Source organism: Colletotrichum orchidophilum (assembly GCF_001831195.1).
Source record: "Colletotrichum orchidophilum strain IMI 309357 chromosome Unknown Scaffold_135.1, whole genome shotgun sequence".
NCBI classification, from domain to species: Eukaryota; Fungi; Ascomycota; class Sordariomycetes; order Glomerellales; family Glomerellaceae; genus Colletotrichum; species Colletotrichum orchidophilum.
Genome location: NW_019173091.1, coordinates 20394 through 43171, shown reverse-complemented (window position 1 = coordinate 43171; position 22778 = coordinate 20394). Strand labels below are relative to the sequence as shown.

The following is a 22778-nucleotide window of genomic DNA, read 5'->3' as shown; positions in this document are numbered from 1 at the left end:
TATCTAGCATCCAGTACTTAGTTGATTTCATGGAGATCGTCTTGGAATCAACTAGCCAGCTTGATTTCTGACGGTTGATGACGATAGATTAGTTTACTGTATTTCAATGTGTACGCTAGCTAAGGTCATGTATTGATATGAGGGAGGGGACCACAAGGGGAGGTCTGTCTCTGTGCCGACTCCTATCCCTCATAAGGGCCAAATACTCCGTATTGCATATCCGTAACATTTACATCTAAGTTCCGATGCCAAAAGAAACCCCTCAGTTTCTAGTTCGCTGCTAATCTGTCATTAGTACGTTAGGGCACAAGAAACGAACCCAAACTACATGCAACTTGCTTATGGCACCTCTCAACAAGTCCCCCCCAAGACTGCAGCCTACTACCCAATTACACAACCCGAGCTGCCCCGTTACCTTAGTTTAGACATGCAGCCGCGAGTCACCCAGAACCTCATATCCATTTCTCAACGGCGTGTGCCCTCCCTGCCTTCCTCCAACCAAATACATCTTACGGCCCGGAACGAAAGTGTCAGAATCGAACACTTTCTTTTTCTACTAAACGAAACACCTGCAATGCGCCATGTACGCTTCACCGTCACCGTAGTATCAACCTAAATCGCGTCTGTCCAATCCGAATCCAAGCAAACGAAAAAAAAAAATATGCCACCAGCGCTGTCAATAGACCTCCTCCTACTCATCCAAGCCTTTCCTCCCTTGAGAGATTGAGGGATCCTATCACAAGCCTTCCTGCTCTACACCCTCCATAGGCATCCAGGGCTCCTGAAAGAGAGAAAACGGGTGACTCCCACCCATCCAGGCCTGTATGCCCGGCATGATCTCACTCTTTACGCTCTCGCGCACAACACCCTCGCAGTTGAGGCACACGTATACCAACGACTCTGTCCATTTGTCGCCCGCGGATTCGACGCCCTTGGCGTGGACGCCGTCCTGTTTGCAGAAAAGACACATATTCGGCCCAAAATTGGTAATCGCCCACTCGAGCACCAGTGACACCTGCACCATGAGCCGCTGCGCCAGTTGGTACCGGTGGTGCTGGCACAGCCTCCGGCCGAGGAGTTTGGCCGCGCAGAGGCACCCCGTCACCGGATTCAGGGGCACTTCCGGCGTGCCAAAGGCTGCGGAGCTCTCGTTTGTGATGGCGCAGGCGCCGCAGGCGTAGTTGCGCATGTTGAGGAACTCGGCGCGCATAAGGGGGTGCGGGCCTTCGAAGAGGGTCTTTTTTGAGGATAGATTGCAGTCGTTGCAGACGACAAACTGTTTGGGGCGTGCCGCCACGTGCTCCTGGTTTTCGCAAAAGGCGCCATCGGGGACGTTTTGCTTGCAGATGTTGTCTGGGGCGCCGGGCTTGACTTCCTCGCAGGGCTGGTCGTGTGGTTGTTGGCCGCTGGCGAGGGGCGCGTCGGGGACGTCGTGGAAGACGTTGAGGGAGGGCTTCTTCCACCTGGAGAGCAGATCGCGCAGCTTTGGGTCGTAAGGCGGGGGGTTCCACGACGGAGGCGGTGGCGGTTGACGGGGGCTTTCGTCTGCGGGCTGCTCTTTCAACTCCAGGAGGACCCTGAGCGGAGGCCCGATACGAGCGGCTGACGGGGTCTGGGCAACTTCGGGCGGGTTGAAGTTGCGGAGCTCGATCGGCACGAAGCGGGTAGCTCTGGCATAATTCGCCATGTAGCCGCTGATATCACGGGTTATTTCGGATTGCTCTCGGTCATCTCGGGCTCTGCTTTCGGGTCCGACATCCATGGCCTCCTGGAGTTGCGGGTCGATGGGGATCGGCGGCGGTGACTCGGCCATTTGTACTAGGGCCTTGGAGGACGTGGAATAGCTACTGCCCAGCATATACTGGATCTCGTTCTGGTTCCGGGGCTGGCCTTCGAATGGAGCCTGGGCGTTGAAGTCTTGGTTGTTCGGGCCGGCCTGGTGACGGCTCTGGTTGTAGTTGCCCAGCCAGTTTGAGAACCCTTCGCCGGTCTCCGTTGCCTTGGCGGCCGCGTTGTTATCGCCGTACATCATGTTGTTATGTTGGAGGCGGATGTGGTCCTGGTTGCCGTAGGGCTGGGCCGGGTCGAAGAACGCCAGCGGATTGGATGGTGCGGTGACATCCTGGTATCCGGCTGCGGCCGTGCCCCGCGGCGGCGGTGCGGTCCCGCCAACCCCGCTGTCCCCGCCGAAGAAGGTGGCGTATCCGTTGCCAACGGCTCCTCCGAACTGACGTTGGACTGGCTGTCCCTCCAGGCTTTGGGCTTCACCCGGGACGGGAGCAGGAGGTCGTTCCATCATGTCTGCATGCTTGGGCATGTTTGGTCCGACAAGCCGGTCTTCCAGGCACATGGCCCGATCGTCGTCGACACCTCGGGGGCCGTACCCGAGAGCCATATAATACTCTGGCGCATCGTCGCCGAGGGTCTGGTCGCGTTTACAGAGCTCCTTGCCCAGTACCCACGAGTCGCACTCCGCCGCCGCCCCTTGGCTGAAGCACTTATCACACGGCCGCTTGCGATCGCAGTTTAAGCCATTTTGCCGACATCTCTTGCATCCGCGAAACGTCATACCCTTGTCGGAAGCGTGCTTGGTGCCCCCGGGCCACCCGATCATCTTCCTGTCCATGACCGGGAGCTCCTGGGGCGGATGCCGACTGCCGTTACCCGGCAGCTCGCACGTCAGGCCCCAGGACGTACATCGAATACACGCAAAGTCGCCCTCGCCGATGAAGCCCCGGCAGTTGGCCTGGTTTGTCGCGCAGTTGGTGCACCGGTTCCGATCCTTCCTGGCCACAGTCGTCTTGTCATAGATGATCTTGTCCCCCTGGCCAGTCCACAAGTACGGCGTGGCGTACTCTTGCCCCGTCCAGGGGTCCACGCAGGGTATGTTATTCTCGACGCACGGCGCGCACTTGTAGTCGCCCAGCCGGAAGTCCTTGATCCAGGAGCACGGCTCCGCCTTCCGTCTCCCGCCCTGCGATTGGCACGCCTGGCACATGTGCCTCCACCACGGCCGGCGCTCCCTCGACACCGAGCCGTCTGCGGGATCCGGCCGGTTCCACATCAACTCGGCAGGCTGATCCACCCCGACGCCGACTCCCCTCGCCTTCCGCTCGTTGTACGCCCTGCATAGTACTCGATCATTCTTGCACGGCGTGCACCCAATCTTGACGCGGTCGTCCATGTCGCAGAGCGCCGGGCGCCCGCTGCCGCGTCTCTCCTTGCACCGGGCGCAGCAGCTCGTCTGTTCCTCGTGGGTGGGGTACGAGGGCCGCGAGTTGGCGAAGCGCTTCTGCCAGTACTCCCTGTCGAGGACCCTGCAGACGTGGTTCGGGTCCGTGAGGTTGCGGTACCGGCAGCACTGGTTGCACTCGATCTGGGCGGCGAAGTCGGCGTTGCAGCCCTGGTTCTGGTGGCCGCCGGCCCGGCAGTGGTCGCATACATTGTCTATCGGGACGCGGACCTCGAGTGAGGGCTGTTTACGGAAGAGGGCGGGTTGCCAAAAGCCGAGGTCAGGCGCGGGGGCCCGTCTGGTTTTTTTTGCCGGTCTTTCTGGCCCATCTTCTTCTCCTCCTTCTCTACCTCCTTCTCTACCAGAGGCCACATCGGAGAGCCTGCGCTTCGACGGCTGGGGCTGGAGGGGAGTAGTACAGGAGTAGTTGTAGGTGTACTGCTGGTTGCTGGGTTCTATGTACTGCGCTGGCGGCAGACGGACGTCGCGGGTTGGCATGAAACTTGTCATCGGGAACTGGGCTTGCGGCTGAGGCATGTTTGGGAGGATCGTGCTTGACGACCCCGCGGGGGGGAAGTTGAAGCCCGTGTTCGCGTTTGCTGGGAACCGTTGTGCGGGATACTGCGCATCGGTCCCGTATTCTTGACCTTGGAGATTATAGCGCTCCAAGGGACCGAGGTCTATATCCGAGGTGAAGGACTCATATTGCCGTTGTTGTCGCTGTGGCGGTTGTGATTGTTGAGCTTGCGCCGGTGGCTGTTGACTCGAGGAGCCGTTATTGGTGTTTGCTGTTTGGCGAAATGTTGGGAGGCAGATTTTGTCTGGCACCAAGTTTGACTTCTTTGGTGGCATTTCTTCTGCTCCCAAAACTTGCTCAAGAAGTCTTGAGCAACTTTGGTCCAAGGTAGGCTCACTTCTGTAAGTCAAGCTGTGTTGTTCTGAATAGTAGGTGGTGTCTGAACTTGTAGTGAGGTGCGTCTTCCAACTCGTTTCCGAATGTTTCGCGAGAGCATCTCCCAAAAGTTGTACACTTTCTATTTCACTAATGAGGTTTTATCTTCCCATTTATTACTCGTCTTCTCTCTTCCGCAGTTCAGCGTCACTTGCCTCCCCCTTCCTTTTCTACCACAAAGGAGGAAGTCATTTGCAAGTCTCCCTTGCTAGCGGTTTTCATGCAGTCTCTTGTTGTTCCTGAGGGTGCAAGGCCATCATTGAACATGCTTTGTACTAATCTGGGCCTCGACTCCATCTTTGTCCTCGACTCTCACTTGTTCCTCTTCACAAGCTTTCAATGGATTGAAACAATTGACGCATTCGGGCCGAGAGCCCATTTTTGAATCCGCGTCGAGAGACAATAGTCTCGAAGCTGATGGCTCGCCACGAATGAGTTGCCAAGGAAGCCTGACTCGAAAACATGCCAGAAGCTCTAGTGTGACTTGAAGCCGTCTCTGAGGGCCCGCCATGTTGTTTGCTTGAGATCGCGACGAGCTGCTAGTCATCATACATCCCATCTGACATGAGAGCGACGAATAGGGCGGATGTAGATTGGCGATGACTTCAATATTTGAGAACTACATATGCAAGATGCCGACTGACTCGGCCAATACCCTCAGTGACACCTCTATAGCTTTCATGGTTCAACCCTGGTCCAGCCATGGGCATAGTATCTAGCATTGCTGGTGTCTAATTCCTCAAAGACCAGTGATCAGAGGCGACACAACCAACACATGCAAAGGATGAAAACAAGGCCTTGAACTCGTTCGCCACTTTTAAGGCAACCTGCACAGCTATACTTCAAGGCTTACTTCAGGATTGCCAATAACTAATGCAAGCTGTGGCTATGTCAAGCGCTACCGCCCTCTCCGCGTAATCAACAAGCGGGGAAGAATGCAGCCCACCTATGAGAGCAATCAACGTTGGCGCGGAGCAAATGTGCTGCTGTCGCCATACGCAAGGTGGGTGGCAGTGATGACCATCAGGCTGACTCCAGCCATCGTTCATAACCCCGCCGTTGCTCAATTTCCAGACCTTTCTTTGAGTCTCGGCAAAGCATCCAGACTTGCAAGATGGAGGCAGTTTCCGCAGCCGCCAGCGTCGCCGGCTTGTTATCCGTCGCTGGTCATGTTCTCAGCGGACTGGTCAAGCTCAACGCCTTTATCCAGGACGTGAAGGAAGCGGATGCTCGCGCTCAACGGCTGACGACAGAAGCCGGCCTTCTCTCCAAGACGCTCATTGATTTCCAGTCTCTACTCAACACGCTGGATGAAAAGGCGCTGGACGAAAATCGACCTTTCTGGGTGCAACACTTTGCCCTCTTTTGTTCCCGTCTCGAAGATTGTGCTCAGGACCTGGATGCCTGGACCAAATCTCACCGACCCGGAGATGTACAGTCCTCGAAGCGCCGCAAGATCATCGACGGTATACAAAACAAGCGCAGCCAAGAGCTTTCCGAAATGGAGTCTAAGCTGGCGCGTCATCGGTCGCAGATTGTTCTTGACATGAACACCATAAATGGGTGAGCTTGACATAGTATCGATAACCAAAATATCCAAACTAAGTTGCCTTTTTTCAGCTGGATATCCATCGGAGGACTAGACAAACTTGTTGCAGTTCACGAGGCCATCAAGAAGCTTACGGAAACCAATCTGCAGATGAATCAAGAAAGCAGGGACCGTTCGACTATCGTCTTTGAAGAATCAGCCAAAGAACGCCAGCATCTCAAAGAGATGATCAGATCCACTTCTCAAGCCAATAAGCAACATTTCATATCAGAACACCACGAAACTCGAAGTCAACTCTCCAGGTTGAGCGACAGCGTGTCCAGCATCGCCGAATCTCTCCAGCAGCTCGTCGCTCAGCCATTGCAACCAACTCCTCGGCGTGGATCGGACAGTCTTTCTGGAGGGCCTTTGGATCACGAAGCTGGGTCCATGTCTTCGAAAATCGAGGGAAACAGGAAGAGCCGTTATCCAGGCCTTGCAACAGTTCCTAATACACGAAACCTGAAGTCTGGATCCGTTAGCTATTCAATGTTCTGGACATGTGCCCAAGCAATAGGCATTGATGATTACTTCATTGAAAGCCAGAGGGACCGACATTTGGGTCAAACACGATGTGCCTTTTGCGATCAAATTTTTCCAAACACTGAATCACTTGATCGATCGAAACACATTGTTGACTCCCACAATTTTGCCGGATGCGACCAAGGTGTATACTATAAGGCCAAAAGCGGCTTCGGTTCTCATCTAGAAACACACCATGCAGCCGATCGGAAGGTCTTCGTCACTAACATTGCGCATTTTGAGAAAAGGTTCTGTCGACTCAAACCTAGATTTGGGGATGAGAGATACGAATCCCTTTACGGCGAGCCGCAAAAGCTGGAAACTTCAACGGCACCTTTGATTCTAGAGAGTCAGCTACAATCTTTAATCTCTGATTTTGTTGGTGTCACACAGCCACCTTCACATGGACTCGGTGCTACCACGGGCGTACGGCAAAACTTGGAAAAGCTGTCAAGTAATATTTTCTCGGCAAAATTCTCTCGCGAGCTTGCCGCTGCTCTGTACCGGGCAGCCAATCTAGCAGAAGAACTGTGTGTCAGCTTTGACAGGATCATCAGAAATAGATGGATACCAACGCCCGAAATCTTGCTTCAACGCATTTCTTCGACCTAAGAAGAAGTTGACCGTCGATCGAGTCCCAAAGACAGCGGACAAGACCCAGTGTACCTCGGCAGCTGGTTTCTTTTGTTTGCTTCTAGCACCAAGGCGTCGCTTAGCTCGTGCAAGTCCTGCACAGATTGCCAAAACGGTAACAGGTACTCCAACCCGAAGAGTGCATTTCAACATCGCGACAGATCCCACCCCGGGGGCCACTGCCTCGTCAGTTTTGAACAGACTTGTTCAGGTACCCCTTATGAGTGGCTTATGCTTGCTCCCGGGTTGAAGATATCAAATCTGTTGACGAAGCTGAGAGCTGGGAAGTCCAGAAGAGACAGGATTAATCTTTGGATGTTGGATATACTACACAAGTCAGAGCATCTCCTGATCGTTATGAGATGTAGCTCCTTCTTCGGTTCATCGTTAATCTCCTCAACATTGATTGATGGCGCAGCGCAAGCGGACCAGGGTGATACCACGAATGTTCAATTATGGGATAGTATGTGGACTCACGATTTGCTGGGAGCTTTCGAAAGGGAGGATGGAGCCATGAACGAAAATGTCTATGCAATCCAGACTGAAGGAGCGGTATACCGTCGCGATTATGACACCTTTCCTGAGCGTGACGGCGAGGTTACTATTGAGACCTGGAACGGGTCTCTACGCCCACCCAACGCCATACCAGCAACGCTCGGAGACGAAAGCTCGTCTTGGACAAGAAGCGACGATGCGATGGATTTCAACATGAAAGAAACAGCTTCAAGAGAAGAGACACAGCCCCCTCCACTGCATTGTGCAAGATTCGTCGGTTGGGACGCGTTTGCAGTTGCGTAGGCTCAATTGGAGGCTCATAAATGAACATCGTAAACCCCCTTACCATTCATCATGTGCATTCTCTCTTAACCACTCGTCCATGCTCCTAGTCCATTCCCAGATGATTGTTCCCGTTCCCTCAGCATTCGTCGTGAAATTCCCGTAGAACTCACCGACATGAACCCCCTTCAGCCTTGGAAACACCTTCTGAACAATAATCCCAGCCTTCTCAGTTGCCTCAATATTCCGGACCATGTTATTGCGCCAGATTTCGGCACCTCCTTCGCCCATGTAAGCGTTACCGCACCAAGGTCCCCCATCGTAGCCGAGATCCAGCTCGGCGGACCATGGGAGATAAAGGTGCATGAGATTGGGAAGAGCAGCGAACGTTTTCATAAGATTCTATCGGCATTCTCGTTAGCCGCGCATTTAATTCAATGGTGAAGAAGCCCGAATGGACAGGGCGGAAAAATCCATATAATAGTCGTTGGGAATACTCACCCGCAACATCTCCCCCGGGTTCCCTCGGTTCCCTGGGTTCCCTGGGAACTCGGGGGAGATGTTATCCCCCCAAAGAGTGCCTATATGAAGCTCTTGGATGTGAGGGGTCTCTTTGACCACGTCTGTAAACTTATATGTCAGCCAGAATCAAAATGATGTAGGAGCAGCGTTCGAGAACTCACGATCGACCATGGTGCCCGTCCACCGCAAATTCCCCATGTGAAGCTTCTTCAAACCCTGGGCTCTACCCGCGGCCGCAAACCAGACTTCTTCTCTGTTTGCCTTAGCCTCTGTCCCCAGCCATCCTGATCTTCCGCGATCGGCTTTAAGAGACGTGAGAGAAGGGCAAACGTCGATGAGCCAAGGCGCGTCCACGTTTGTCGCCAGCTGCTTGACACCAGGCAACCTGGTCCCATCGTTGATAAAGGCCTCTCCGATGGCAGCATTCCCGCCGGCTCCCCGAATCATCCATTCAATCGTACTCAAGTTCTCCATCTTCCCCATCACCTCGGAAAACAGCATCGGTACAGGCTTTGGGGGAAGCGTCGATTCCGCGGTGAGCGTGTCCCAAATATGATCTAGGGTCTCCCACCCCGCTCCGGTATAAACCCATACATCAACGGTCAAATGGCGAGCTTCTTGAAGCGCTCTTGGGCATGCCCTCATTTCATTGAGTCTATCATGAGCATTCTTCCAGCCATATCGGTTAACGCCGGCGCGATTGTTGTTGATTTCAAGGCGGTGGAAAAGATCCGCTGGTATCTCGAGGCCGTTGCGCAGGTTTGCGCTCTCGCCCTGATCAAAATCGCCATCTCGAGGAAGACCATCGCCGACGGCGGAGGTGCAAATGAATGATGCCGGGTCTGGGAGATTGGAGAGTTCGCGGGCGTGGCTCATGAGCCACGGATGACCCGTGTCGAGAACAAATTGCGGGACGCGAGGGGCTACATTACTGCTGCCTAGCCAAGAGGATATGAGAGGGACTTGGAAAGACGGGAGCTCCCAGGCTGTGGCGAGACCTTGGAAGAGGAGTGCAAAGACGAGGAAGAGGGATGCTGTGGTTGGTATTTTCATGATGTAGTTGACCGCTCCGGCGATATCTGGAGGTGTTGTGAATGAATTATCCATCCGTCGTGGGCCTGATTGCTAGAAGTCTGGGGCGGCGAGCGCTCTATATATCTGCATAAATATATAGATCGGATAGCTGCTGCCTAAACTCGGAAGCTGGCTTTGGAGGATGAATACACGGTGTCGTCTGATGATGACCCAAATGTGTTCAAAGCTGAGATGCGGATCAGATCCACGTGGGAGCCAGGCGATGGATGCGGTTGGTCGCATCCAAGCAAGGCATGAACACGACCAGCAATTCCAAGGTTGGGACACATGGCCTTCTTACTCGTGTCTCACAGAAGATAGGATTCGTTACGAACTGTTTCGAACTCTGTGGAACCAAAAACACAAACTATTGTAAGGGATATCTCAAACACAATCCGGGTACGGAGGAGGCCATCTCACCTCCCTGGCCCAGCCCATTACTTTCACCCCCAGCCCAAAAATTCTATCAACTGCAATAACCACCTCCATCATCTTCCCAGTCGCATAGAGCCGCGCCGAGCTTCTTATCGTACCTGGGTAATGGCTCATAGCCTTCAAAGCTGCGTCATAAAGGAGCGGAAGGGTATCATAACCAAAAACTTCCTCCATTAAATATGCAAAAATTGCCCAAAAATATTCAAAATGTCCGCCAAATGATGCCAATTACTCATTAGTCTTAAGGAGTGTCGTGAAATCGCTGTGGAAAGGTCGAATCGTAAATCTTTTCTCATAAAACGCCGATAATGATGGCCCAGGAGACTCTGGAAGGAATGTAGAGAATCAAAATGATGAACTTTTCCAGCCAATTGTATAAACCCACAAACAATAATTTAAAGTAATGTTCATAAAGATCGAATGGGAATTAGACAAGTAAAAGAACCATAAGCGGTGCGAGGATGGCGAGGATGGTCGAGGTGGCAAGCTTCGCTGCTGCGGCTGTGGGGACAGCCACGGGACCCGTCGTACCGGTGCCTGGAGAGGACGTGGTCGAGGATGGTGACAAGACTTCAGACGTTGGGCCTGAAGCTCCGTCAGTTGCTGTGGGTACCGATCCGGTGGTGGTGATTGGGCCCGCAGAACCGGACTCTGAAGGGCTTGAAGCGGATGGACTCGAATCGGCACCGCTTGTCGCTGTCCCGGATGGTGCTGAGGCTGCCGTGGAGGGTGATGATTCGATTGCTGGAGCACTCGAAGCACTTGGAGCGCTGGAGGAGACGCTTCCACTCGCCGTAGGAGTTGTAGCGGCGGTTGAATCGGTCGAGCTGGCTCCAGATGCCGCCACGCTCGTGCTCGGGGACGGCGTGAGAGTTGGAGAAGAGGTCTCGGCCGTAGACACCTCGGCAGTGTCAGTTGTGATTGGCTCTGGAATTGGAACAGCCGAAGTGCCACTAGATCCGGCGCCTTGGCTGGCTGTTGTGACTGCACCTGTGCCGCTTGCTTGAGTCTGAGGTGGCAGCACAGACGCGGAAGAAGGAGTCTGCGGCGCCTCGCCATCGCAGAAGACCAGGTACTGCTGGAATTGCGGCTCGATATAGACGCGCAGTGTCTCCTTCCCATCATCGGCGTTATCTATCACGCATTGCCTGCAAGCATCCAGATTGCTCTGGAAGGCCGAGCCTGGTTCGCAAATCTGAGAGATCTTGCCGACATTCGCTACCTCGAGATAAACGTTTTCACAATTGTCGAAGCAAACGGTTGGAGCGATCGTCATGTCTCGTTTGTTGAAGAGAGCACGACGCTCGTAGGTCTTGCTCTCCTTTTTATGCTTATAGGCCTGCTTATCAATCTCGGCGGAGAAGATCGGGGCGGGCGAAGCTGCGATTGTGGGTTGAGCAGTTGGGGGAAAGTGAGTGAGATCCGTTGCTGAAGCCCAGTTGCCAGTCGTAATGGTCGTTTTCTTGTATCCCTTTTTACCCCTCACCTTGGAAACGATGACTTCGTACTCAAAGATGTCAAAGGGGAGACCAAAGGCATTGGGATTGAGGTTGAAATAGCCCTCGTTCACTGGGTAGTAGCTTGTCTCATTCTCCTTCCACTTCGCCAGAGTTAATTGTGGTGCCGGAATACAATCCTGCGGGTTGCAGACGTAATCATCTGCTGGTGGGTCGGCCCACAGGTTGCAGCCGGCGGGCTTAGGAGGGTTACAGACAGTTCCAGGTTGGCAGCCCCATGTCAGATTTGACTTTGGATCGTACTCAACCACGGGGTTCACTCCAGGAGTGTTTGATGGGGCAGGGCAAGCTGTTATCTCTGTGACCGACTCAGGAGGCAAGGTAACGGTGACGGGCGGCAATGTCAAGGTCGAGACGACGAAAGATGTTGACTCTGGAATTATGCTGGTCACTACCGAGCCGCCTTGGCTGACGATCAAGGTCGATGCCGGGGCAGTCTCGACAATTGTGGTTACAATTGTGGAAGCAGGGAGAGTCCTCGTAGCGGCAGGTAGCGTCAGGACGTCTACTTGAGTGGTGACCAAAGTCAACGTGGGTCCGGGAACGTCGAGAGTAACTATTTCGCCCGCGATTGTTGAGTAGATCGTCGAGCCCGGGAGGGTAATGACTGAGGGAGGGGGGGTCGCCATTCGAGTGACGTAGGACACGACTGGGACTTCGGAGATGATAGTCCGCACGGACGATTCGACGATTGTGGTGAAAAACGTCCTATCGTTTGTAACGGTTACTGGATAGCTGGTTGATAAGACGAGGGTCTCATAGAGGGTAGTTTGAACAAGTACGGTCGTGACAGTAGTCTCGGTCGGCAAGGTTATGGGGGGTAAAGTCTGGGGAGGAAGAGTGACGTAGGAGGTGACGGGGACCTCAGAGACGATAGTTCGTACAGATGACTCAACGATTGTGGAGTAAAAGGTCCTATCGTTCGTGATGGTCACTGGATAGCTTGTCGTCAGGACGAGGGTCTCATAAAGGGTGGTTTGAACGAATACAGTAGTGACAGAAGTCTCGGCCGGCAAGGTTACGGGGGGTAAAGTTTCGGGGGGAAGAGTGACGGGGGGGAGAGTGACGGTCTCTGGAGGCGCAGTCCTAGTAATGTAGGACACTTCTGGAGGCGAGCTAACATAGGTCGTATAAGTGATGAAGCTACTGTACGTAGAGACTGAATAGGCCGTTGTCGTGGTTGTATGATCCAAGCTGATAGTGTATGGGATACTGGTGGTGAAAACGAAGGTCGAAACGACCGTTGTGGGCTTGTAGATGATCGAAGTTTGGATGGCCGTTCGGGTTTCTGGAGGCGCGGTCCTAGTAATGTAGGACACTTCTGGAGGCGAGCTGACATAGGTTATGTAAGTGACGAAGCTACTATATGTAGAGACTGAATAGGCCGTTGTCGTGGTTGTATGATCTAAGCTGATGGTGTATGGGATACTGGTGGTGAAAACGAAGGTCGAAACGACCGTTGTGGGCTTGTAGATGACCGAAGTTCGGATGGCCGTTCGAGTCTCTGGCTCCTGGGTCACCACTGCGGTTCGCTCCCTCGTCTCGAATATCGTTGTTGGTTGTTTCTGCGTCTCTATGACCGTGCTCGTGAAATAGTACTCCTTCGTGTACGTTTCCACCGTCGAATACGTAGTGGTGACGTAAAGCGTCTTACTGGAGACGACAGTCGTCGGAACGATGGCGGTAGAGACGACAGTAGAGATAAAGGTCGAGACAGAAGTATGAATTCTGGTAGCAGTGACCTCTCGCGTCTGGGTGACCTCTTGCGTCTGAGTGACCTCTTGCGTCTGAGTGACCTGTTGCGTCTCGATGGAGGGGGGAAGCTGGATCGTCTGCTTTTGGGTCTGGACAATTGTGGTCGGTACTGGGACGATCTCGGTGACCTTGGTAGTGGAAGTTTTCCAAACAGTCGTTGTTGTCGTCCGACAGATTTGCTGGGGAGTCCGCTTTTTGCCATAGCCGCCCCCGTAGGTGGGCACGGCGGCGGAGGAGGTTGTGCCAGGCTCGACTACGGGATCGCAGCTAAGACGAGTTAGTTTGGTTTGTCCTGGAATCCGCTGCAGAATATGCTGTATGGAACAGAAGGATATAAAAGGGGCGAGCATGCGAGATCACAAGCCATGGATATGGGTTCCGTTTGCCATTCATGTCTCATCTTTGTCACTTCTTCCTCTCCCCGCCTCTTCATCCGAGCGTCCTTGCAGGACAGAGAAAGTGGCAAGGACCTTGGAAGGACTGACGAGGCTGTAGGTAGACAGATGGAGCCAAACATGGCTTGATATGGTGGAAACGATTGGAATATTGACATCTCTGATTCGTCCATAGCATACGAGTTGAGTTGACTTACAGAGCTAAGGTGGTAGTCACGGGGTACGTGGTGACCTTCACAATTGTGGTTGTCTCGTAATCCGTTGTCGTGTACGCTTGCGTGGTGTATACGGTCTCTTTGGAGACGACCGTTAGACTGCCTGAAGTCAGTTGGGCTCTCGAAGAATTATTCCAAGAATTCTTCCGAGAAAGGTGGCTCACGTGGAAACAACAGGCTTTTCGATGGTGACAGTCTCGACTTGCTTCTCTGTGACGGTGACGGTCTTTCCCCAGGGGCACTTCGACGCCCAATGCGCGCAGTCGTCGGTATCGGTGCCGTAGTCTGGCGTCTTCTTCTCGGTGCTGGTGGTTGTGGGAACGGCGGCCGCGACGGAGGAATCTGGTTCTGTGGCGGGCTCCTTGGTAGCCGTGGCCGAGGGCGACGCCGCTGGTTCTGATGAGGACTGAGGTTCAGGCGAGGGAGACGGTGAGGGTGAAGGCTCAATTGAAGCCGAAGACGAGGCTTCCGGCAAAGGGGCAACCGAGTATGCGCCAGTCGGTTCAGAATATGAATCATTCTGTCTCGCAAGCACTGGCCCGCCGTCTTGTGCTGTGACACTGACGGCCAAGGCCCCAAAGGCCAGGAGCGATGTCCAACGCATTGTCGTGAGCTTCTGACGAACGAGGGACGATGGTATCCCAAGTGCCCAGTATCAATGCAGCATGCAAGCTGGCCGTGTTGCGACAATAGACTAAGGAGTGTGGGAGAGCCGCAGGTCGAAGCTGAACACACACATGAACGAGTGCCAGTCGGGGATTGGGGGCAGAACAGGCTCAAAGAAGCCGAGAATGGTATCTGGGGGCTCATATGTATGGACAATGGGCGACGGCAGGCTGAGAGCCGAGTTAGCAAGGCACCATTACCTGAGCTCAGGATCAGGACGAGGAGGACTCCCTTCAACAGCAGGATGAGGGTCCCCGCAAGCTCTAGCTTGAGAGAGCAGCCCGTACCTCGTAAGCTACGTAGCACAGGGCCCGTTCCGCGGGACCTCCGTCCGAGATGGTGTTGACAAAGGTGGGTGATCTATACGCTCGACATCTTGCCAGCTCAACCCCAAGATGAGGAGGTAGGGTGTTGGCCAAGTAAACAGAACAATGGAGAAGCCGGGCAACAGAGTGACGAAGGAACCCGGCGACATGGGGAGCTAAGCCCTGGGTCTCTCGCCCCTCGTGTGGTGATGTGCCACACACTGGAGGGGCGTGCCTTGGACGGCAGTCGGAGCAAATGGAGACGACATTCTCTGCCATGAGGCTTCGCTTGATTGCCATTGGCAAATGCAAGATCGGAACGAGGGCAATGGAGCACAAAAGGCGAGAGCCGATGGATGCGGACACTAGAGGAGGGGTGTGGTGGCCCACTAGTACCCTAGTCCGACCTGCAGAGATGGCTGTAGGGATATCGACCGTGGTTGGCAAGCTGCTTCCTCGAAAGGCAGGCGAAAGCCAACTTGACGGTCAAAAAGGTAGCTATAACAACGGCAAAAGGGCCCGGCTCCAAGAAGAGGGACACTGAGCGGGGTCGAGATGTGATACTGGGCTCCTTGGGTACTTGTCCCGAGAGCTTTTGAGCATGCGGCGCGGAGAAAATATCAAATGCCTGGCAGCCAAGTAGTTGATACGTGATGCGAATCCATTGCAACATGATCACAGCTGCATCACCGGATGCCATGTGTGAGAAACATGGCATGATCGTCCTTGGCTGAGAAAAGTCAAAGACTACGGAAATCTCACTCGAAGAGTACCTAGGGTAAGAGTGATGGACCAGATCAAGTTACGCGCACTTGGCCGGGCTTCGTCCCCACATGTGGTGAGGTCGGGCGGCGGTGGGGCGGCATCGGCCGGCCGTTGTCGTCGTCCTTGAGTTGGGAAGGGACGGGTGGCATTGGCAAGGGCCAAGACCGAGGAGACGCCTGCAAATACAAGGAACTTTTGCTTGGGTGGAGGCCCTGAGTGGTTGGTCTTTGCTTCTCTTGCGGAAGACTGGACCATCGAGCTGCATGCCGGGGGTCGAGGCTGTGTGCAATATTGCCTCGTCGGATGGGCCCAGGTCTTGAGCATCACAACGTAGTGGATAAGGTACGATAAGTAAAGTAACGTAAACAATAGATTTCCGTAATTGTAGAGCCTGGGCATTGCCGGGAAGCGGGAGGGTGGCAGGCATGCGAGATGCGAAGCGCCTGCAACTGTCGAGGTCCGGCATGGGGAAGAAGATTGAAGATCATCGACTTGGATATGCATACGATATTGCTTTCGGATGGCCAGGTACAACAGAAAGCCAGTTGGTCGAGTGACAGCCTGTGGCAAAAGGCATAAACACAAACCGGAAACCTGCTCAATGTGCGACTGAGAAAGGCTGGGAAGCGAATTCCGCCTGCCCCTTGCGGACACTCGATCGCTGGTAACAGGCCGACAATCTTGCCATCTTGTTACTGGGAAAGTGATTGCCTGGTCGATTGCTCCGGCTGAGACCAAAGAGGAACCCGGGTAGCACAGCAGATGCCACCTGCGAACCTTGCAGCACGATTCAAGAGTGCCAATGGATGACGATCTCGTCTGGACTTTGTGTGTCTAGAGCCGTCTGATCATCGCTGTGAGGGCGGTTTTCACAGTACCATTACCATTTTGAAAGTACAACCAGACCGATGTCAGCTCAGGAGTATGGGATGCTTGTTTTCCTTGAGGAATTGTTTCCATTCGTCTCTTCAAAAGCTCCCGTCTCTCCGGCCGGTCGTACTGCCGACGAGCAGAGCGTCGGTACCGAGAGCCTGTCAGCAAGAGTAGTACTCGTCCATGGCGAGATATCAAAGTGCCATTGAAGGATATGGAATTGATTCTAGCAGGGACATGATCCTTGGTCGGGTCTTTGGTCACGGCACGTCCGTCGAGCTTTGCGCATCCTGATTGCTTGCGCTGAAGAGGGAATGTTTCTGCTCGCCACCGCCCGGATTGTGCAATCCTTGTGTAGCGTAGAGGTACAAGCAGTCATCTGACCGGCTGGGCCGAGGAGCATTGCAGCCTGATGAGGAAATATAAGTGAGGATGAGGGGAGGTCCAGAGGTGTCAGCACAGAAGGATGAGATGACCAGGAACAAGCCCGGAGACGAGTGAGTGAATGAGAGACTGAGAGAGTGACAATAGAGATGGACTAAGGTGGAAGGAGGTTAGCTCAGGAACAGGGGAAACGTGGCCGCCGTGCCGCCCTACCTACCTTACCGTGCCGTGCGTGCTTACCTTACGGATACCTCATGGGATGATGGGAGGAACTGTTTTCGAAAACCATTCCTCTTTCGGTATAGTCTGCTGATCTAATCTTGGAGAGGGAAAGAGGGGTAAATGGGCAACAGTGGGTCGTTTCCGTCCGTGCTTTTCCACACTTCCAGCCTTCCTAAATTAGAAGCTGTGATTGGTCCAGTGCGACATAACCTCATCAGCGCTAGACTACCTTGGCTTAGCGGTATTTCCACCTTTCTTGGATGCCGTTTGGCACTTTATTTTGTTTTCCTCTCTCTTAACCTCCCTGTCCACCAACAACAATTGGATGTTCCCACCCAAAACCATCTCGTTCCTCACTAGTTCGTCCCGTTGCAGCCCACAATGAGCCTCACCCGGATTCAACGCACCATCTGACAATAGGTCATTGTTCGCCCTCAGACACCATCCTTCTCACCGACAGTCGATATTACAAGGATGCGTCTGACTTGGTCAATCCCACACGGCTGACAGCCTGACACCATCATCTTCCCCTCCGTTCAATGGACCGTCTTCTTTATCCGTTCCTGGTCTGAAAGGCTGGAGACTCGACGAAGCAGCTCATCCGAACGCCCATGTCCCCGATTCTAGCCCGCTCCCGCAGCTTCAACTGGGCTGGTCCCATCCACACCCTGCAAGTTCAACTTGGCGACCCGTCTATTGACTGACTTGCAGATGCTCAACCCCTGCAACAACCACTGCCACCACACCATTTCCTATGCAAGCTGATGCCGGGACCGCTGCGATCAGAGGCACAGGCAACACTTTATTGCAGCCAACATGCTTTTAGAATTTTCTCCCGCTTGCAATACTTACCTAGTTCGCCGTCTTGAATCATTCCTTTCGACGTGGTGTCCCGCTGGAACCGCAAGTTTATCCGGGATATCAACGGGTCACCTTGCCGCCTCGGCCTTACTACCACTGCGAGTAAAGACACTGGCTTTCGCTTACAAGAAAGTCTCGCGAATTTTGGAACGACTATTGCTGGAAACCGCAGGGAGAATTTCGAAGCCAGCATCGTCTCTTTGCAGCGTGTCTTCGTTGTCCCGTCGGGCTCGCAATAAATTGTCTGGCCTGCTCTCGTTGTCCGAGCCTAGGCATGCGAGACTTGTGTGGCTAGACAGCATGTGGACCGTACGCCAAGAGTACCGTCTTGCTTGCTAACTTGACGGTCCTGCACGGGAATAAGGCACTGGTGCTATGTGCCAAGTCGCAGCCTGCTTGCAACACACCTTTTTCTCTTATGGTTGCGCAGTTTGTCTCGTCTCAAACATTTATACGAGGTTTAGGCTTCCGGAACAGCGTCTCCAAAAATCAGAGGCTGCGCTGGTGAGACCTATATCCTCTCCTGTTTTCTTGTTTCCTCGTATGGTCCGTTGGCATATATTCCGAGCCGAATACAGCGATGGATCGCGACGATGCTCCGAGGGGATGATGAGGCTGAGCGGTTTTCAGTCACCTGGAACACTTTCCGCGGTAGACGATGACAACCGTCGCCGCTGTCTGCGCACCAACCGTTTCACTGTATTTCTCCCACCCTCATCTGACCCGGTACGAACTTCCCTCCCATCTGTGCGAGTGACCCTCCAAAGGACCGACGAGCCCGGCCCAGACACCAGAGCAGTGCCCGAAGAGTTGCATACACCCATCTCTTCTTCTCCTACCCTCCATCTTCACGCATGCCTCCAGTTACATTGGTCCAGCGGACCAGCCTTACATAGCTCTAATGAGACCTAGGGCTAGATCCTCCAGTGGCAACTATCTTTATCAGTTTTCCTGCAGACTTGTTGGTACTATCCCATCTGGTTCTCGTTGCCACTGTGCCGGTCCTTCTGTTTGAGTACACCGAGAAGGGCGACGCTGCGGGGTCGATCGATGTGGGTGTGTGCTCTCCCATTATCCGCCTCAACCATTTGACATCTTCCTCTCGAACAAAGAGATCAGCCGAGCTGTTCCATTGGCATCCTCCCTTAGTCATAGGCACAGATTAACACAGTTAGCCCCCTCTCCAAATCAAGTGTCCTTCTCTTTACTAGTCATTCCCGCCGCAAACTAGTCGGTCTTATTGACACTTGACCTCCACTACTCTTGAGAAGAGTTGCCACCGCTCCTGATAACGCAACGTGGTTCCCTAAAGAAGCACCGCAACAAGCCGCAATGTGCTGAGACAGCAACGGGCGGCCTGAATTTCTTTTTCACGCGTTTTCCAATCAGCAAAGTCACAAAGCCATCAAAAAATGGTTCGTGTGATTCCCGCCATGTTGGTGGCCGTCGCGGGCCTCGTGACTGCCCAGTATGATGGATGGGATCTTGAGAAGGGTCAAGTGAGCTCGTCCATGTGTTACTGGTACGCACCAAGAGGTTTGCAGTATCAAATCGCCCCAAGATAGCAATATTTGACAAGTTCGAAGCTGCCGTTATTCGCGATACACTATGGCTAGACGGCGGAAGTCTGTATTGGACCGCTACGTACCGGGATGGGTCGATTGGGAACCCATCAACCCTGGGTAAGTCCAGCTTCGCATCGCTTTCGACCGGTTTCTAATATCTATAGACAACCCTCTTGGTCTCATGTACACGCTAAACTTCAGCCAGCCTTTTGACAAAAACACAAACATCACTTCCCTCATCAAAACTTACTCAAAGGCCCCAGGAGGAAGTGGCAACGCCAATAGCTTCGCGCCAAATACCATCGATGGCGCTCTGCTTTACAACGATGCGGAGTTCTTCTTGTACGGAGGTGTTTTCTCCAGACTGACGGACGCATACGACCCTCCGCCCGGCGACAAGGCACTAGCATGGCGCATCTACGAGTATGGCGCAGAGAAGGCCGCCTTCAACAATGGAAGTGATCAGAGAACATTAGACAACGGCGTGACTAGGTATGTTGCCCATGGAGGGGCTGCCAGTGCTCCCTCCGAAAACAAGGCCTGGTATGTCGGTGGAATGCGATCGCCTCTTTGGAATGACATGTATTCGGGCACGACGAACCGTTCTCTAAACGCTGTCAATGCCTCCAATACCCTCATTACTCTCGACATGTCTACCCAAATGTACGAGAAGTTTTCCAATCAGACATTGCCAAGCAGTATCAAGGCCAGGGCAAATCCTGAGGTTGTCTGGGTTCCCGTTGGGGCTGAAGGCATTCTCGTCGTCCTCGGCGGGGTAACCTATCCCGAATACGTCAATTCCAGTCACAAATCTGATGACGCTGTGAAGAGTGTGAGTTCCTCAGTTGTCATTTATATTCTACCCATCTAATATTGTTCACAGGCAAGCGAAAGTCCTGCTTTCATGGAGACCATTGACATTTACGATGTAGCCGGCGATAAGTGGTACCAACAGAAGGTTGACGGAACGAAACCTCCTGCTCTTACTCGAGGCTGCGCTGTCCTTGCGCCAGCTCAGGATTACTCCAGCTTCAATATTTACTACTACGGCGGCTACGATGGAATCCACGCCAAAGAAGACTTCAGCGACGACGTCTGGGTTCTCTCAATTCCTTCGTTCCAGTGGACAAAGGTTTACGAGGGGGCTGCTCTCCACGCTCGTGCTGGTCATCAATGCGTAATGCCGTACCCCGATCAAATGATGGTCATTGGCGGCTATACGGCGATGCCTGGAAAAGGCTTCCCGCCATGCCTGGACGGAGGTATCATGCAGGTCTTTAATCTTTCGAGTGCAGAATGGCTCGATGGGTACAGCCCAACGAAATGGTCGAATTACACCATACCCACAGCAGTCCGTAGCAAAATTGGTGGTGACGGGACGGGTTCGGCGACGAAGACAACTCCAGAGCCGTCCGGCTGGTCTGACCAGGGGCTAGCATCCATATTCGCAACACCATATGTCACCTCGAAGATCAATATATGGTATCCGTACACTGAAGCGAAAGATCCCGGACGGCCAACTGTCACAGGCGGCGGAGACAATGAAGGCGGTGATGGCGGTGGAGGAACCCCAAAATGGCTCGCTCCTGTTCTCGGCGTCGTCCTCGGACTTGTCTTTCTCACTGCCATCCTCGTCGGCTTCTGCCTGTGGCATCGTCGCAGAATACTCAGACGCGGCAATGGAACAGCAACACAGACGGACGATAACGGATCTAGAATCATTTCTTGGATCAAGGGTCAGTCAAGCGTACCGGCCAAGGCGCTTACTGTCACGACTGAGGAAGCATCTTCACAAGATATGGCCGAGGTCCGCACGCCGCCCCCTCCCCCTGCGGCATCGCCTGTTCTCCAACAGGTGCATCACGAGATGGCCGACAACCAGATCGCAGAGATGCCAGGTAAGACTCCCTTGATATCTCGACTTGACCAAGTTCTTATCATGAACAGATACTTCGCGGCCGCCAGAACTTCACGGCGTAGGCCTGACCCCCATTGAGATCATCAATAAGCACACGCACTTCGGCAACGGTGGCACCTCCAACCCCGCAACAACACACCAATCATCCTACTATGCTTCCGTTTCCTCCAACGAGAATGCGTCGTCCCTTTCTCGGTCCTCGGGCGTGCTCGGGTACCAAACCCGCGCACAATCGCCCGACCCAGGTCCGCCGTCCCCACCCATCAGCAACGCTGCACCCGCTGCTTCTACCCGACGTGTCGGATCCGACGTCTCTGGTCTTAGCGATCAAGAGGCGCGGCACCTGAGACACATCAGCGAGGTGACTGTCAGTTCTGCTTCATCGGGCGGCGACCAGGATGGTCCAACTACCCGGGAGCAGCCCCGTGGGGTTCCGGACACGGTGCCGGAGACTCCAACGCCCGGACACCCGAGTCCGCTGAGCCCGCCGACTGGAGCTTCGGACGGGGAGGATTACATCAGTGCGAGGATGTTGCCTGTTAGCCCAGCCGGTACGGCAACATTGAGGAAGAGTATGTTCCACGAGAGTGAGGATGATCTTGGTTCGAGAAGGTAAACTACTACGACGAACGAGGCAATGTTATGGGTTGGTTTGTTTTTTCTCTAATCTTGAGTGAATATAAGTTTGCTATCTACATGTACTTAAGGTAAGGCAGTTGGGATAACAGAACTATCTCGGCGTGATAATTGATAGGTTATGATACGGCTTGTGACATAAGTAAGACCGCGAAAGCCGTACTCTGTCGCAAGAATAATAAGAATCAGGGCGGAAATACTAGTGTTCTCATCTCAGACACAGTTTTCGGAAGACGTTGCACTGCTGGAAGTATCCCATACAATGTATCCTAAATCAGCAAGCACAATTGATCTAGATGTTGAATACTGGATCCATCTATATTTTCTGCTATCTTTCGCCTTTATTTCCAGCCCAAACAAGAGCACCAGAATCACAGACGAACTTGAATGCTACCGATGTGACATTGAAACCGGGTATAGCGAAAATGGTGGGTCGAAACGACTGCGATTCCCAATGTGATGTTGGTTCCAACAGCCGAGTGGTCTCTAATGGGATTCTCCGATCTTGGGAGCTCGTGTGACGGTCAGCTCATTGGCCTCTGGTGGGTAGTTCAATCTTGACGTGCCATGTCTCTTCGGGTCTGGTTATGACTTGGTGGATAGCTTTCTGACATCGCTCGAGAAGAGCCAACTCACTGAAAGTGACAAGGGTCTCTATGAACATGAACAACGGGCTTGCAAAGAGCACCGCTGCGGCGACCTGGACGACCGACCAGTCGTTTTCGTTGCTAGGACAATCGCACTGCTCGCTGTAATCAACTGCGTCCTGCGCCCTCGCGCGCATTCTCACGAGGTGATTCAAGAGCCAAAATGTCGTTACCGCCACCTAGAACATCTGCATCAGAAGATACTTAAATCTCAGTTACCGGACTATGGAGCTTTGTGACATCCTCTGCTCGAAATGAGCCGAACGGCTCCGTGTATGCTCGGCCAAAGAGCCACGCTGCGGTCACTGGTCTTGGGGTG

The 22778-nt window shown here is 53.5% G+C and overlaps 6 protein-coding genes across 6 annotated transcripts; 2 read left to right on the top strand and 4 right to left on the bottom strand.

Annotated features, from left to right (window-relative positions):
- Nucleotides 1-736: 736 nt before the first annotated feature.
- On the bottom strand, nt 737-4084 carry CORC01_11849 (uncharacterized protein; the record flags this gene model as incomplete). The annotated part of the gene is made up of 1 exon (XM_022623471.1): nt 737-4084. One exon carries the CDS (start codon nt 4082-4084, stop codon nt 737-739), a length of 3348 nt encoding a protein of 1115 aa, XP_022470011.1.
- Nucleotides 4085-5298: 1214 nt separating this feature from the next.
- Nucleotides 5299-5751, top strand: CORC01_11848 (uncharacterized protein; the record flags this gene model as incomplete). The annotated part of the gene is made up of 1 exon (XM_022623470.1): nt 5299-5751. The coding sequence occupies one exon, from the start codon at nt 5299-5301 to the stop codon at nt 5749-5751; it is 453 nt and encodes a 150-aa protein (XP_022470010.1).
- A 2013-nt stretch (nt 5752-7764) lies between these two features.
- CORC01_11847 (uncharacterized protein) lies at nt 7765-9279 on the bottom strand (the record flags this gene model as incomplete). Its single annotated transcript, XM_022623469.1, has 3 exons — nt 7765-8106; nt 8206-8327; nt 8388-9279. 3 exons carry the CDS (start codon nt 9277-9279, stop codon nt 7765-7767), a joined length of 1356 nt encoding a protein of 451 aa, XP_022470009.1.
- Nucleotides 9280-10162: 883 nt separating this feature from the next.
- On the bottom strand, nt 10163-14221 carry CORC01_11846 (glycoprotein X; the record flags this gene model as incomplete). Its single annotated transcript, XM_022623468.1, has 3 exons — nt 10163-13274; nt 13600-13716; nt 13782-14221. 3 exons carry the CDS (start codon nt 14219-14221, stop codon nt 10163-10165), a joined length of 3669 nt encoding a protein of 1222 aa, XP_022470008.1.
- A 1114-nt stretch (nt 14222-15335) lies between these two features.
- On the bottom strand, nt 15336-16139 carry CORC01_11845 (uncharacterized protein; the record flags this gene model as incomplete). The annotated part of the gene is made up of 1 exon (XM_022623467.1): nt 15336-16139. A coding segment is annotated over one exon (804 nt), but the record flags the coding sequence as incomplete, so codon positions are not given.
- Nucleotides 16140-19105: 2966 nt separating this feature from the next.
- CORC01_11844 (kelch repeat protein) lies at nt 19106-21792 on the top strand (the record flags this gene model as incomplete). The annotated part of the gene is made up of 5 exons (XM_022623466.1): nt 19106-19229; nt 19280-19375; nt 19423-20090; nt 20142-21156; nt 21206-21792. 5 exons carry the CDS (start codon nt 19106-19108, stop codon nt 21790-21792), a joined length of 2490 nt encoding a protein of 829 aa, XP_022470006.1.
- Between the last annotated feature and the right edge of the window lie 986 nt (nt 21793-22778).